The 17,683-nt window shown below is 37.0% G+C and overlaps 1 protein-coding gene across 1 annotated transcript in view; it reads left to right on the top strand.

Moving 5' to 3' along the window:
* Positions 1–17,683, top strand: part of CFAP54 (cilia and flagella associated protein 54) — a 339,644-nt gene that overhangs the window by 219,523 nt on the left and 102,438 nt on the right. The window contains exons 51-56 of the mRNA XM_053586325.1: positions 800–969; positions 7,391–7,496; positions 9,948–10,095; positions 11,769–11,926; positions 12,099–12,278; positions 12,381–12,507. Coding sequence (XP_053442300.1) covers positions 800–969; positions 7,391–7,496; positions 9,948–10,095; positions 11,769–11,926; positions 12,099–12,278; positions 12,381–12,507 — 889 coding nt within the window. The remainder of the gene's footprint in view (positions 1–799; positions 970–7,390; positions 7,497–9,947; positions 10,096–11,768; positions 11,927–12,098; positions 12,279–12,380; positions 12,508–17,683) is intronic.

Here is a 17,683-nt window from a genome sequence, read left to right as displayed (position 1 = left end):
TCAACACTTGGCACTTTTTTTGTTATTTGTAGATACACCCAGAGCGTAGAAAAAATTGAGTTGCTCCATATACACATTCCCAGCTAGGTTGGAGAGGTGACGCTCTGCCTGCCTTTTTGTTTCAGTTCTCATGGCGTAAACAAGTGTTCTTCTTGTTTACACATTTTTCCATTTTTGTGCTTTTTTTGAACACTTCTTTACACATTTTTTCATTTTTGTGCATTTTGCTACTTAAAATGACCCTTAAGTGTAACGCTGAAGTGCTGTCTGGGGTTTCCAAGTGCAAGAATGCCATTATGTGCCTTCCAGAGAATTAGATAAGCTTTGTTCAGACATCAGTTATAGTGCTACTGGCTGTAAGCTCAAGGTTAATCAATCAACAGTATGTATTAAATAATGTATGAACACGTATTAAACAGGCTGTATATTGAGCAGTCAATGAAGAGGTTGTGACAAGAGGCTTGCGGGAGTTTATCTCTGTTATCTGCCCTAGGAGCAATGGCTTAGCATTCACTAAGCAGTGTGTGTAACAGCCTTACAGATTCAACGCATCTATTGTGAATAATGAGCTTGGGCCTCACATACAGTAACGGGTCACTGCTGTGCAGGCTCCTGCTTGCTGGCACTTTCCCTTGCATGTTTTGTTGCCTTTTCCCTGTTCACTACGCCCTCTTCTCTGTTGATTAGGTACAGATTTCCTTTTAGCTCTTCCTTTCATTTTAAAAATTGGTAAATAAGAATAAGACATGATTTGTGTTACTTGTGAACTTAACGCGATTGTGTGGTGCCCTTTCTTTAGACAATTTTGCTGGCGGAAGCTGAAGACAAGATAAACATCCTTTTGTCAGAGAAAGAGCGTCTGGGCCACAAGAACCTCTCTCAGTGCTCTGCTGGGGAGTTGGAGATTGTGGTGGAGGGCAGACTTCAGCTGGCTGCCATCGCCCTGCAGAGACACCGGGCAGCATACAGGTGAGTCTCCTCACACGCAGAATAGTTTCTTCCTCTCCCCAATTTGCTGAATATACTTGAATTTCATGCAAGCTTTAGAAATTCCAAGAACCCTCATGTACTTAGTCTTTATTATTCAGAGGACTTCTCCTAAAACTACAGTTCTCAACAAAGCAATTGCTATTAAAGCATATAGTTAGAAGTTTAATGTCACGTAAAGAATGAACAAATTAACAGTGCTTTGATTTTTGTTTATATATTTATTTTATTTTTTTTCAAAAGACCAAACTGAAATTCCTTATAGTTTTTATAAATAAAACCTATGGAGTGTTTTTTTTTCTTAAGCATTGAATAAAAATGCTAAAAACAAGCTCTGTTTTGAAAAAGTAACATCTTCTAAACTACGTTGTGCTAAACTATGTAACCAACTGTTGTGGGTGGCTAATTATTTAAATATGCTTCAATGGTTGGCATCAGACCTTTCCTTTACCTTGTTCATTGATTCATTCATTTACTCGGCCCAGTCTCTGTTAACTGTCTCACTGCTAGGCTCCGATCTAGGACTGGGGATACAGAGCTGAAAAGATCCTGTATACATATGCTCACAGACATATAAATAATTAAGTAGCATACCAAAAAATAATACTATCACGGTGATTTTTTCATACTTGATAATATAGAGATATTATTTATAATAAACATGTCTCTCATGAAATCCTCTGACATGTTCAATAATGATTCACCGAGTAATGCACACACTTCTTATCATTCATTAAGTTATTCAAAAAATAATTTTAAGTACCTAGAATATGCTAAGCACTGCTCTAAGCTCTTGGCATATATCTGAGGCCCAACACTCACAGGTACAATGTAAACAAAGTATATATCCAAATGCTGACAAAAGTCTGGCCTTTATAGAGTTTACATTCTAATTAAAACAGGCCGATAATAAAGTATAAACATAATAAGTAAGTTATATAGCATGGCCAGTGCTGTGGAGTATATCAGGAGTAGAAGTTGGAGGAAGAGGAGGGATCATTGTTTTAAAGTTACTTGGTTATAATAAAAAAACTCAAAAATTTTGTAATGGCCCAGGGATTTCCTGTTAGCAAATAAATATTTTGTTTAGTTTCTGAGTACAACAGTAATTAAACTCTAATCACTTAAAATTAATTATGATCCAACAATGATCTTTTTATTTATTAAATAAGACAGAATAAAATAAAGTATGATTTGACTAGAAATAAAATAATTTTATAGATGAAGAAAAAGTATGACTCCATTTTAGTATTCAATGGCTAACAGCCCTCAAGCCTGCCACTGCCCTTCTCCTCCTGCTCCATACCTGGGAAGGAAATAAGAAAGCCCAGTTGCTCCTTCTTTTTCTGGCTGGAATGGGAATGATGATAGATAGAGTGCTAATTAATAGAGAGGGAAAAGTGGATGTTCTGATGTAATTGGGACCCTGAAGAGTAGGAGTTCAGTCTTCTCTTTTTCTTTACTACAGACAAAAATTATTCTCTACCCTTAGGGACATCCAGAATCATCTCTAGGGACTAGCAAGGGAACTGGATGCCTGCCCAGAGGATAGATGGAAAGAGTCACCCAAGAGAAATCAGTTTTTGAGGCCAAGGCCATTAGGAATTCTGGAGTCCCAAATGACACCACTCAAAAAGGCAGAAACCTTGATAGATTAACTTTAAAACTGGTCCAGTTGGCTAGCGCAGAGGAAAAACCAGAACTGCCACATAGGGATTTACCCAGGAAATGTAAGATTCGCGTGGAAAACAGTTCCCACCACAGATAGGACAAAATCAAATATTGTAACCCAAATGAGGAAACAGCCACAAATGAGTTAGGAGACGTAATAGATGGCAGATTTCACAGCCCAAGAAATAGATTGTTCAAAGATATCAAAGATGAACGATAACCTATAAAGCAAGAATAAGACAGCATAAAAAAAATAGATGGATTTAGAAAAGAGCCAAATAGAAATTCTAGAAGTGAAAATGTATAGCCACTGAAAGAAAATAGGAAACTATCAAATTAGATGAAATATATTGTATATTTTTTTGCTCCTTGTTCTCTTTGTTTATAACGAAATTTCATGTATTAAACTCCATTAGATTCAGAATTTGGAGGAAGAGTTAAATTTAAGATTTTCAGATTATCATCCTCTGCGCATTTCCCAAAGAGGAAATTAATTCAGCAGAAAGCTCTCTTTCCTTTGAGTGGAAACATACACTCGTCTCATCAGTATGAACCTTGACAGAAGGCTGTTTCATGATGAACCACATCTAAATCTAAATGACAATATAGGTTTTGGGGGGATTTATAATTTTTGTGGTTTCTAAAGCAGAGGTGAAAATTCATAAGGTGTGTTTGGAGGGGTGATTCTCAGTATGTGGTCTGCAGATCCTTGGGAGTGGCTTCAGGAGTAAGATCTATTTCAGTAGTAAAATTAAGACATCATTTGCCTTCTCCTGTGTTCTTTACATTGATGCTGCCCAAATAACAATGGTAAGATTTCTGGCACTTCACCGGGAATCAAAGCAGTGGCAAGAAACTGTACCGGTGGTTGTTATAGTCCTCACTCACATACACTTGCAATTAAAAAAAAGCCAATTTTGGGCAGTGCCTGTGGCTCAATGAGTAGGGCGCCAGCCCCATATGCTGAGGGTGGCGGGTTCAAACCCGGCCCCGGCCAAACTGCAACAAAAAAATAGCCGGGCGTTGTGGTGGGCGCCTGTAGTCCCAGCTGCTCGGGAGGCTGAGACAGGAGAATCGCTTAATCCCAGGAGTTGGAGGTTGCTGTGAGCTGTGTGATGCCACGGCACTCTACCCGTGGGCGGTACAGTGAGACTCTGTCTCTACAAAAAAAAAAAAAAAAAAAAAAAATAAATAAATATTAAAAAAAAAAAAAAGCCAATTTTACTTAAGAATGTCCTTGGTGAAGCAGTAGAATTGGTTTCATTTATAAATCTCCATGTATGTTTAATATCCTGTGGGCATGTTAAATGAGAAATATTCCTAGGCATGTTAGCTTCATGTCAAACTGATGGTTATTTTAAGGAAGAACACGTTTGAACTGACGGCAGGACAAGCTTCTTTCTTCATGAAATACCATTTTTATTTGAAAAAAAAAAAAAACCAACTGATGAACTGTGGTTACTGTAACTTGGGTATTGGAAGACATCATATTGAAAATAAGCAAATTGATTATGCCACTTCTAGAGAAAGACCTGATAGAATTTGTTGCCAGTCACAAAATTTGAACTTTGACCAAAAAGTCAGAATAACAGAAAGCTTGTATACGCCGCCATGAACTTGAAAGTTTTCTAATGTTTAGAATTTTTTTCTGTGAATATTTTCTGTTGGTAATACTAATAAACATGATTTTTTAAAAAAATTATATAACAAAATGTATCAAAAAATGATATAATGAAATGTTTCAGAATCACAGTTAACAAGACAAGACAAATACTTTAATGTAACAGAGTAGGAAAAGTTCATCCATATGTGGCATTGCATTCCATATTGCAATAAACTTTCAAGAAACTGTCACTTGTCATATGATAGTTGTCACTTTGATGCTGCTTTGGTGTAGCAGCAGAGAAGACCGTTAAAACAGTAATTTGAGGCAGCTGTTAAAATACTCCTGCCGTACCCAATGGAGGCCTCATTGTCTTCATATACTTCAACCTAAACAATATTTTACACAACACTGAATGTCAAAGTAGATGTGAAAGGCTTCTGTGAGTTTGATTGTTTCTTATTAAGCCAGACATTAAGGAGAGCCATGACATTCTTCTCACTATTTTTTTTAAATAGTTTTGCATAAAATGTGTTATTTATATTTACATGTAATGGGTGTATTATGTTTCTTTTAAAATGAATTAAGGAAGCTAAAATATTTTCGGTTTAATGTTTATGTGATCAATGTTGATAGCGCTCCTTGGGATTCTAATTTTTAGGGGTGTATAGGGGTGTTGAAATTAAAACAAAAGCTTGAGAACTATAGGTGTAGAGTCTTTTCACATTTGTAGCTCTCTTTAAGGATACAATGGTAGTTGACTGTAACATAAACTTAGCATAATAATATGCCATTTTCCCCAATGGATTTTGAAGGGAGAAGGAACTTTTAGTATATAATTTTCTATAGAACTTTTTTCTGCCAAATTATGTCTCAGAGCAAAAGCAGCCCTAGAAAATATTTGTCATTTATCTTCATTCTTTTCCCAGCTCTCCACGTGTCTCATGCCCTTGTATGGAGAATATGAGTGATCATTTTTTCCTTTAGGCAGGAAGAAAGAAATGAGAAACTAAAAATTACAAAATGGCCACAGAAGGGACTGTCATAATAGAACTTTAATTTCAAGATGTGATAGACATATGCAAATAATGTGCGAATAAATCAGAATCACTCTTTTTTTAAATCCGTGAACCTGGCCTTTGGGACAAAACCTGGAGAAACTTTGATGTTATTGCCTTTTTGGAGCAGAGTTGTCATTTAGGGGAAGCCTACTGTCAAGATGAATGAGTTTTTCTTACGTGAACTTTACCCCCCACGAGCTTCTGTTTGGATACTACTGAGAGTGTTGGACAGTCCCTTTTCCAAATGATGGTTAGCTTGACATTTCATGATATTTCTAATGAAATTATGTGTCAAGGAAATTGAAAGGCGCATCCCCTAAGGTGACAAGTAGAGTGAGCTGCATGGATTTTATGAGAACAAACTGACCATTTTTATTGTGAATGTTAATAAGAAACAAATGGAATCAAAGTTATTCAAAGTGCATATCTACTTCTACGGCTGTCTCTCTCCTTCAAAATCTTATCTTTTTGGTTTTTTTAAATAAGTGTTTCTTCCTATTCTTTATATTTAATTGCCTAAATAGAGGAAAATTTCAGCCTTTTAATTTTCTGTCAGAGCAAAACTTCTTTCCTTTGGGATTTTAGCCTGTTGGTGGTGAGTAATCTTCACATGCTTTCCATCCGTCTAGTGGAGTATCTAGAAATTTCCCACCAGCTAGATTAAAGCATGCTGATATGTCCACTATTTTATTCATTAAGTTTTTGAATTAGCAAAATGCCAAACTTCACACCTTATTTCCCTTGAAATCAGAATTTGAGCTTCAGAATAGGAAGAATGGGCTTGCACTGGGCAGAACTGTCTTTTTCCCAGGCCTCTAGTGGCCGGGCTGTGCTGAACAAGGTGCCTTGGAAAAGTGTCTAGTCTTCAGGGAGGAAGGACAAGTAGATAGGAAACTTTTTACCTGTATATACACTGACTCTAGGGTATGTTTGTTGTTATTTTCTTGCTTGTTAGTTTAGTTTTGTTTTACGTAAAAAGCATGTTAGTCTGGGCACCTATAATCCTAGCATGTTGGGAGGCTGAAGCCAGGAGTTCAAGACCAGCCTGAACAAGAGTGAGACCCTATTTCTACAAAAGAAATTAGCAACTGTGGTGGCACCCATCTATAGCTACTTGGGAGGCTGAGGTGGAAGAATCACTTGAGCCCAGAGTTGGAGGTTGTAGTGAGCTATGATGATGCCACTGCACTCTAGCCTGGGTGACAGAGAGAGACCTTATCTCTTTACAAAAAAAACAAACCAAATCAAAATAAAGCAGAAACAGGTTAGATAATCCCAAATAATACCTCAGAAAATATTCTACAAATATTTAAACTATTTTAATAGCTCAGCAAAATCCTAGAAGTTTAAAATTCAAAAATTCTAAAAAGTTGGGATGCCGATTACTAACTTTTAAAATGTCAACTTAGTCTTCTCCATTCCCCTCCCCCCAGGCAGCTCAACACACTGATAATGATAATAGCGAGCACTCATTATGTGGCATCTCTTTGTCAAGCACTCCTATTTGATAAGCACACCCACTTTCACTCGAGTGCAAGCCCCCTGCGAGCAGGAGTGCTTATTTATTGCCCTATCCACGGCTCTTAGTTTTCCTTCTTGGCCTGCAGTTGCTGCTCAACGTGTATTTTTGAACAAATAAAAGAATAAAGATGTCATTTAATCCTTACAATAATGATTATCAGTACATTATTAGATCTTGAAAACATTCATTCATTTTTTGCTTGTTTTCATTTGGAAGTACTTTTTAGTGTCTATTATACCCAGTCACTACACTATGAATAGATGCTGAGATTCCATAGGGAGCAAGACAAATTAGCTGTAAATCAACATACAGGCAGTGAAGTAGTGTAATGAATACAAGAGGGTGGTTAAGACCAGGAGAGGTTAGGGCAACGCACAAAGGGCACCTAACAGTTTTGGAGGTGGTTGAGAGTGCAGAAAAGTTTTTTTTTTTTTCTTTCTTTCTGTCTTTCTTTTTTTTTTTTGAGAAAGAGACTAAGGAAATAACATAGGAATGCCACAAGTATAACACTACATAATAACATTTACGATGTATTCTCTATTTCAGTGCAGCAATAGTAATTTCCACACTTCAGCTTCTTCACGATTCAAAACTCTTTAAGAAGAAGGTGGTACAAGATAGCACAGAGAACCCCATCTCTCCAAGAACTTATGTGTGTATGAATTTAATGCCTTTCCTTAGAATACTTGTTATATCATAACTTACTGGCCTGCTAGGAAATTGTTTAATTAATTATTTGGATGAAGCAAAGGGATAAAGTAGAAAAAACAATGAATTCAGAGTAAAAAGATCTGTTTTGAGGTCCTATTTATTAACTGGCACACCTTGGGCAAGTCCCTTAAATTTTCCTTAAAAATGTTTGTCATCTCATTTGTGAACTGATGGAGTTGGGTGTCACAGTCACTGAAGTCCCATCCAGATATGCCATCATAAAGCAATCTCAGTATAATCTTTCTGGCAAATAAAGTTATTTCACAAGACACCCTTTTCACTTTTGAATTTGTTCCCTCAGCATTGCCAGTAAGACACCTGTGCTATTTCCTACTTTGGATTCCTCACAGTTAAATTCTTCCACTTAAGCTCCCAAATCTACTTGACAACTGGTGTCGCAAATTCTGTGACAGGACTTTGATAAGATCAAGTGATTTAACAGAGGGTTGTTTAGAATTAAAATAAAAATTCATCACATAGAACCCAGGCTCATTATTTCAAACACTACTAATAAAATTGCTAATATTTAGCATCATTACAAATTAGTAAGACTAATTATCCTCCATGGAGATTCATTTCTTTCTCTATTAAAAGCAATAAAAGCATTAAAAAGCAATCTAATTCTAAGAAATGACTTAGAACAATCGTTGTCAACTAGGGTTGAGTTCGCCTCCCAGGGGATATTTGGCAATGTCAAGAAATATTTGCATTGTCACAGCTAGAAGAGGATCTATTGGAATCGTTTAGGTAGAGGCCAGAGATACTGTTATGGGACAACCCCCCCCACAAGAATTATCTGACCCCAAATATCAGTCAATAGTGCTGCAATTGAGAAGCCCTGATTTAGATTAAGGTAACTTGATTTTTCATGAGTAACAAGAAGTGTAAGCATTGAGAGGTTAATAAGTTATGTTGATGGGCATTTATTTCTGTACTGCTAAGCTAAATACTAGACTCTTGGAGTACTTGATGTGCCCATTTTAATCACTATCCTGCTTGTGGGCCTCTGGCCACTGCTTACTCTTGTTGCCAGAAGCAGCTCGCCCTTCTTTTCCTAAACTTCCCTCCCTTCTGTCCATTTTCTGATCCCTTCAAGCCCTATTAGGTGACAGGTATTACTGATTGGTGGGACATGATGAACTGTCAGAGATTCACAGAAGGAAATTCCTAGCATCGGTGGGGGTTATACTGAATGACTTTAAAGTTCCCAAGTGTCTGCCATTGACTGCCTCCTGAAAAAAGCTCCCTTGCTCCTCCTCCCAGTAGCTCTGGACCTTCACCACCCTTTGTAAAGTGTAAAAATGAGGATGGTAAATCAATTGGAATATGTGTTTGGAATGGGAGCAGCATACAGCAATGGAACACAGTGGATTAAGACTCTGGATTCTTATTTAGGCTGGGTGTGGTGGCTCACGCCTGTAATCCTAGTACGCTGGGAGGCAGAGGCAGGTAGATTGCTTAAGCTCAGAAGTTTGCGACAAGCCTGAGCAAGATTGAGATTCCAGTCTCTACTAAAAATAGAAAAACTAGCTGGATGTTGCCATGCACACCTGTAGTTGCTGCTGGGAGGCTGAGGCAAGAGGATTGCTTAAGACCAAGAGTTTGATGTTGCCATGAGCCTTGACTCTGTAGCATTCTACCCAGGACCACTCAAAAAAAAAGAAAGAAAAAGAAAAAAGAATCTGGACTCTAAATTCAGGAAGACAGAGGTTTTAATCCTACTTCTGCCAAAATTTGATGGACCTTAAGCAAGACAGTTAATTTTTCTATGTCTCAGTTCTCCCAACTATAAAATGGAAATGATAAGAAGCCCCTTGGGCTTTTGGGAGGAGTGAATAAGATAATGTATATAAAGCACGTGGCATGCTGTCTAACACATCATAAGCACTAAATAAATATTAGTGAATATTATTTATTACTTTCAGTCCTTAAAATGATATTTACAAAAACTTTTGATGACATGGAGATGGCTGATGATAATGTAATTTGTAATGAAAAATTTAGACAGCTAAACTATTTTTCCACATTGGGTATAGAGAGAAAAGAAAAGCTGAAAAACAGTATGCCAAAATTTAGATAGAGAATTTCAGAATTATGGATGATTTTACTTATTTATTATTATTTTTATTTTTTTGCAGTTTCTGGCCGGGGTTAGGTTTGAACCCGCCACCTCTGGCATATGGGGCTGGCACCCTATTCCTTTGAGCCACAGGCGCCCCCCCTTTACTTATGTTTTTTTTGTGTGTGTATTTTTAATATTTTATAGAATGTACAAAAATAATTTCTAAATTTTAAATTTTACTGCTATGAAATGATACCAGATGCTTTTCTTAACTTACATTTAATCTTAGCCTAGAACTTTGACATGACTAATCATTTTAATACTGTTCAGACAACTGAAAATAAAGATGATAATGAGTTTTTGGACCCTATTTCCCTGAATGCCCGAGAATATTTCAACATTCATCTGTGGCTGAGGTGCCGCTTAGCATTGGTGACTGCATTTGTTGCACAGATCCGCGGCATTGGAATCGTGAAAGGTACAAAGGTCCTATTTTCTTTTCTGTGTGTGATTATTCTTTTATTTATTCGTTTATTTATTTATTATTTGGGGTTCATCGAGAGTACAAAGCATTAGGTTTCACTGATTGCATTTGTTAGGTAAAGTCCCTCTTACAATTGTGTCCTGCCCCCAAGAGGTGTGCCATACACTGTGATCCCCCTCCCCCTCCCGCCTTTCCTCTTCCTGGTACTCCCTCATTTCCCTGCCCCCCCACTTGAATTGATTTGAGATTTTCTTTTATGAGGATATGTATTGGGTCATCTATTGGCTTCATATTAGAATTGAGTACATTGGATTTTTGCTTCTCCATCCTTGTGATACTAAGAAGAATGTGTTCCAATTCTATCCAGGTTAATACAAAAGATATAAAGTCTCCATCTTTTCTAAGGGCTGAATAGTATTCCATGGTATACATATACCACAGCTTGTTAATCTGTTCCTGGGTTCGTGGGCATTTAGGTTGTTTCCACTCTAGGCATCTGTGAAGAAGAAAAAAAATCATTTTATCATAAGGACATTTGCACTAAACTGTTTATCATAGCTCAATTTATAATCACCAAAATGTCCTGTTTTCTTAATCAATGTTTTCATAAAAATTAATTTTATATAGGTGAAGGATGCTTTATTGGAATATATTTTATCATAATGTTAACATTTTGTAACTTTTTAGCTTGATCTGTTTTTAGATTAAAAATTCAGATTATTAAGAATAACCATTTTTGACAGTCCTTTTTACCATTGAAAGTGGCATATATGTTACCAGTATGTGCAGGACAGGCAAGGAGATTTAAAAATACTAATTCTCAGTCTTCTCTTCCTTGGGGACAGTGGCTGACTGTCAGAGAGAAGAGCACAGATTCTGGAGCCCACTCACTTGGTTGCAAATGCTGTGTCTACCACTTCCTGCCCGTGCTCTTAGTCCCCTGTGACTCAGTCTCCTGTAAAATGGGAAAATTCTGCTTCACAGAATTACTGTCAGAATAAAATGGGTTAACTTTCTATCATAGCTCAATGCATACGAATGTTAGTTCTTACAGAGCTTAGAAAATCTCTTGCTTATCCTTTCTGTTCACCCATCTCTATTATCCATGTCCCAAATTAAATTATTTTATGTAATATCATTATTACTTTTGCAGCACTGGAATATCATAAAGTACTTTCCCCAAAATCGCAGTAAATTTCTTTTCCATGTTTCCTGGAGAGTCTGTTTGTTTTCTGTCTTAATACGCTCTTGTTCTTTGATATTTTATAATATTTCTGTGATGAATACTGAGGATATTGCACATATAGGGTGGCCATAAAGTTCAAAAAATGTTCTGAATTAAAAAGAATTGTACACGAACTTTATGGCCATGTCTCCCTGTATATACATTATCACTTTTTGGATCTATTTTTTTTGAATGAATATTATTATTATTTTTTTAAATTTAATTTTTTATTAAAGCATAACTGTATGCATTTATGGGGTGTGATGTGTTGATTTGATATACAATGTGGAATGCTTAAATCAAACTGGTTAACATAACCATTGCCTCACTTACTTATTTTTCGTGGTAAGACATTTACTCTTCGTTGTTTTGGAGTGTACCCTTGCACTGTGCCTATAGGCAAGATCCCACCATTTTAAGCAACCACGTTTGCTTATTTTAGAGAACGATATGACAGACTGTATGAGCCTCATCAATGAAGTATGTATGGAGGCAAAAAGCGCAGACAACCCGGAGCTACAGGCTGAATTCTTGATGCAAGCCGTGGTCCTGGGCCTGCAAGAAAAGCATTTAAAGGCAGACATCATAAAAAACCTTCAGGTAGGAGGACACCTCGTTTGCGTTTACATTTAGGGGGAGGCCTGCCAGTTAGAACACAAGGAGAAAATTTTAAATTTCATTAGATCCCAAATGCCTAACAATCAACATGACCAGCTCTTGTTTCAGAGAATTGGAGACAATACTATCAAAAGGAATAATTTTATTTTAATAGGACATAATACATCTGCTTGAAGGAAATGAATTTATTTCTCCTCGATCTTCGTTAACGATGGCAAGAAGTCTGGTTTTGCTGGATGACTTAACCAAAGCTGAGAAATTCAAGGAATCTCACTTTTTAAAAACAGAAAAATTATCTTTGTTGACTCCAGCTCACAACATCCTTATTAAACAGGTGACAGGACACTTCGTGTCTGTAAGGTTTAAAAACTTACTTTTCTGTCCTTTTTCTTGCTCCAAACCGCACTAATTGCTCATTGCCATGTTTCTTTTATAGATGCTAAATTTTGGAGAAAAAATTGAATTTCCTTTATCAAATACTGAATATGCAAATCCAGTGCAACCTTTGAATAATACCTATCTTCCTCATGTCCTGTTATTGGCCAAAATAAAAATGAGAATTGGTAAGAACATTTAAACATACATTGCACTAGAGAAATTGATGACAAATTTTAAGTCGTTTTTAGGCAGGTTCTCATATGAGGGCATTTAAAAGATGCAATATTTAAGAATACTCAGGCTCCGTTTTTTTAACAGATAGTTTTTGGTCACTTACTATGTGCCAAACTCTGTGTGATGAATGGACGGTCTTAATGTACAGATAAAGCATGAAGTTGATCACAGTAATTATAACATATGTAACTACTACTTGCTTTGGACTATTGTTGCACTTTATCCAGTATATTGATCATTTGGATTGCAATTATACTCACATCATCTACTTTTAAATTGCTGTCCCTTTTAGCAATTTACTGGGAAAAAAAATGCTATAAACATCAAATAAAGTACATTTCTTAAATGAAACTGTTCATGTGTTCTAAACTGTTATCTAACTTCTTTAAATTTGTGACACAAACTGGTAAAGAAGGTTTTGGAGAAGAATTTGTAAAAATGCATTATGTTTTTTAGGTTATATCTAATGCTGTTAAGTACTTCTGTTTTTAAAATTGCCTAATTTAATGTCCATGAACAAAAACCATCTGGCCTCACTCCTTTGTCAGGGGAGCAGTCTTCCCCCAGTCAAAGCTGCCCAGCCTTTGGGCCTTGCTCTGGCTCCTGGTCAGGGAACTCTGCTCAGAAGGTGAGCTCAGCTCAGGATAAACTGGTGGATTAGGGAAGGGAAGGCAAAAAGCACACACCTGTCGAGACTGTTCTCCTCATCTGCCTTCTGCTCCCCCTTTCATTGTTATTATATGACTTTGTTACTATATGACTGTGATTATCATCAGATGTAAATGTTATCACTTTATGTAAATCCCTTCCCCTCTATTGGTAAATTTCCTCACTTAATAAAGTCAGGCTGCTTTAGTTGGCCTCTCAAATTCCTTCCAGTTTCCTAATCTCACTGGAGCTATTTTTCTGTATTTTTATTCCATAATTTTTTATATTAGCAGGACATCTGATTTCTACAGGAGCTTAAAGTACAGATTGTGTTGAATCATACAGATTGTGTTAAACCAAATGTATTCTCTGCTTTTCTGACTTAACTAATCTTGAAGATGTGTCACCACTCAATGACAATACTGTTGCTGTGTTTTAGATTCACTTGAAGCTGAACAGCTTGCTTTCTAGTATATTATATTAAATACAGACTTAAAAAACAAAACCAAAAGCAGGTTTCCTGTCAAAACAACATCAGTTTCACGACGTCTTTTTTCACACAGTGGTTATTTACTAGAAAAAGGAGCACTTCAATATTATAAAGCACAAAATCATCTGTGACTTGATGCTTTCCAGGCAGTTCTTCTTTATAGTATAGATCGAATCACAAGAATAGATCCATTTAACATCTTTTTCTTTGCGAAAGGCTCTGATAGAAAAAGGCCTTTTGAGATTATTTTCATAAAACTGAAATAAGCATTGTGATTATTTAAGTTTATTTTTCCCATTAATGACTAAACCTTGAGCTTCCTTATTAGATGAAAAAGTGGATTCCTAATTATATAATAGGAATGAATAAAAGTCATTTAAATTTTTTACATTTATTAAATCAACAGACATTTGTTGAGGACCATTTATGTGCACTAATGATGAGAAGCGGGGATATTATGGGGATCCAGTCATCATCTGTGCCCTCACCGGGCCTGTTATCTACTTAGGGAAAGAGAGAAAAGAGTCAAGATTTTTTGTAAAAATTCTAATTTTAACAAAAGTCTAGAAAACAATTTAAGTCTGATTATTATATATTAGTACCAATTATGTAATGCTGTATCCTATATTTATCTATGATATATATGCATGTAGTATGTAACATATAGTACTAATAATAGTATATACAGTACTACTAATATGTATGTATATATACATATAAATGTCCCATGATAACTTGAAGATATTTGATATTTTTATCTTATGTTAATAAATTTGTCTTATGTTAATAACAGTTTAGTATTATTTGAAACAAGTGAAATATATAAAAATGGGGGATGTATTAAAATATGAGATTTCACATAATTATATTAGTATATCTTGTCTTTCTCTTCTTGCCTGGGATCTGATCACAATTGATAACTATCTGGGTTAAAAATGCAAACTCTGGAGAAAGCGTTCTTGCTCAATTCCCTTGAACAAGTCATTTAAATTCCCTGAGCTTCCATTCCCTCTTGTGTGAAATAGATCAGTACACACAGATACCCCTCCTGTGGGTACCAGAGAACAGGGTATGTGATGTGTTTAGGAGGGCGGCTCACTTGGTCTAAGAACCTTGTAGGTGTTAGCTGTTCTTTTGGGCCCCCTAGAAGAAGGACTGGGCTTCTTCACCTCCATGTGCTCTGCCATGTGCTATCATCGTGCTTGGTCCAGAGTAAGGGCACAGTGACGTCTCCCTGGATGAGAGGAGGGAGAGACAGAGAGAGATCCTGGGAATTTCTCCCTGATCATGCCATTCCTATAGTACATTCCTGAATTAAAAATTGCAAAAAGTTCTAGGTCTTTAAAAAATTATTTTATCATGGAATAAAAAATTTCAAAGAGACCTTGTTATTTTCTAGTTCTGCTGCCTTGTTTTTCAGAGGAAGACAGTGAAGGCCAGAAGTGTGTAGAACCTTGTTCAAAGCCTCAGGTGGCATGGTAGCACCGATTTCTGGTCAGGATCTATGGCTTCGGCTAGGAACCCAGCATGTATATTCTGCAATCTACATTGCCATTCTGTTCATATTTTTTTACTGTGTGTGTTCAACCGTTGTATCAATGTAGTATTTCTCATAGTTGCCTTCTACTCTTTATGTTAACATTTTCTTCTTGTAATTCCCAAAGACAAGGCAATCGTCAGCTGTCAGCCCAAACAGCCGTGTTCTCTGGGAAGGTTTCCCTGACCTTTCCAGAATGTGGGCCAGGGTGCCTTTAACTGCTATCACAGAGCTCTGTGCTTTCCCTGCTGCAGAATTGGCCATGCAGTATTTTGATTGCCTGTGTGACCATTCATATTTTCCATTAAACACTAAGCTCTGTGGCATGCCGATTAAATGGCTGCACAATATTATTGTTTAGAGTGGAGACTCTGGGGCCAGACTGACTAGGTTCAAGTGATGGCCCTGCTCTTTACCGCCATGTGACCTTGGGCAAGTTGCTAAACCTCGCTAGGCCCTGGTTGTGATCCCATCCTGCATGGCCGTCCTTCAGAGCAGCAGTTGTTCATCTCCATCTGCCTTCTTTCCCATCTAAATGGGAGACTGAGCCCCCTGAGGCCTCAGGACTATCTTTTCAGTTGTGAACCAAAGGCTGACAAAGGTTATCATTTTAAGGTGGATCTTGATGAAAATGATCACCTGTTGTTTTTAGGAATGGTCAGTTTAGAGGCTGGTGCAAAGTGTGAATTGCACATTGTTGAAGCAGAGGCAGTGAATTATGAGGGCCGTGCAGTTAAAGTAACACTGGCAACTTTGAAAATGTCTGTGCCCCCGGCGTTTTCTCTCCGGGGTTTGAAATGACACCACTTGTTGAAGTGTGGTTCAGGGCTTGTACATATTAGTGGGGAACATTTAGTAGCTGTGGAAGAAGATAGGGAACCAGAATAGGAAGAGGAAGAGGAAGTGAAACTCTTAATGCTGTCTGGAAAGCGATTTTCTCCTGGCAGTGGTAGCAAGGTTCTACAGAAAAAGATAAAACTCACTGCTGCTGAAGCTGAAGGAAGAGGAGGAGGAGGAGGAAGAGAAGGAAGGTCAGAAGGAGGAGGAGAAGATACTTTTGATGATGAGGTATCTAAAGAAAAAGCTTCAGTGAAGAAATCTGTATGAGCTACTCTAGCCAAAAAATGCACAAAAATCAAAACAGAATGGAAAGGATTTAAAACCATCAACACAAAGATGAAAATGTTAAGACGCCTTCAAAAATCAGGAAAAAACTCCTACAACACCCAAAGGGACCTAGTTCTGCAGACGACGTGAAGGCAAAAATGCAAACAAGTATAGAAAAAGATGGTTCTTTCCCAGGCCAACTTCATCAATACTGTGAAGAATTGCGTCCAGAGGACCAACCAGGAGGCTATACGAGATTTCTAGCAGTAGAGGAAGCCTCTTTAAGAAATTAGTTTAAACATTTGGTTCAAATTTTTCATATTGGGTGGCACCTGTGGCTCAAAGGAGTAGGGCACCAGCCCCATAGACCAGAGGTGGCAGGTTCAAACCCAGCCCCGGCCAAAAACTGCAAAAACAACAACAACAAACAAACAAAAAAATTCCATCTTATTTGATTTCTGTAACAGTTGATATCTGGTTGTCCTTTTTATAAGGCAGAGTGAGAACTTTCCCTACTGTGTTTGATACATGTTGTCCAGATTCAAATGCCAAGCATGTGTTATCCAAAAATGCCTGTTTATTTTAAGGATGGAACTCCAGCCTGCCCTAAGTATGTATTCAATGTTATGATAGGACATAGTGGTAGCAGTGGTCAGACATGAAAATGGTGGGGAGACAAAAATATACCTGTGAAATAAACTCAGTATTTTAATAATGTAAAAAGACCACCCATCTCATGGAGCCACTGCCTTCTCCTTTGTCAAATATGCATAATCATGGTCTCAGTTGTGAAGGTGGATCATGTGTCACGTGAAGAATGCACGTTAAGTACCTGAGATGGTGCTGGACATGTAGAAAGCGTTTAGTAACTCTTAACTCTTTTCTCATTTTCATACAGTGCTTACACACTCAGAAAATATTTGCTGAATAAATGTCTTTTGTCTTAGAGGGCACACAGATAAAGTCTAATGCCTCTTGCATATAACAGTCCTTCATTATGTTGAATGATGATGAGACCATATAAACAGTGGAGAATGTGGCCCTTGCCCTTATGGGTTTGCCATCTAATTGGAATGACAAAAAAAAAAAAATGCATAGTAAGCTAGTACTCAACTGCTTAATAGAAAGAAAATTACTGCCTATTAATTTATGCAAATTTTATTGAAAACAACATAAAACTTCCAGATGTTTCTTTACTAATAATCTCATCTTAGGAACATGGAAGTTGTTTTTTAGCGCTTTGAGAAATTTTAGAACTGAAAGAGATTAGGAGACTATCCTTTGTTTTAAAAACAAGAAAACATTGGAAAATTAATAAACTGGAACTAACCAATGGTCACACAAG

This window comes from Nycticebus coucang, chromosome 3 (assembly GCF_027406575.1).
Source record: "Nycticebus coucang isolate mNycCou1 chromosome 3, mNycCou1.pri, whole genome shotgun sequence".
Lineage (NCBI taxonomy): Eukaryota > Metazoa > Chordata > Mammalia > Primates > Lorisidae > Nycticebus > Nycticebus coucang.
The sequence above is the reverse complement of the archived record's forward strand: the minus strand, read 5'-3'. Positions and strand labels throughout refer to the sequence as shown.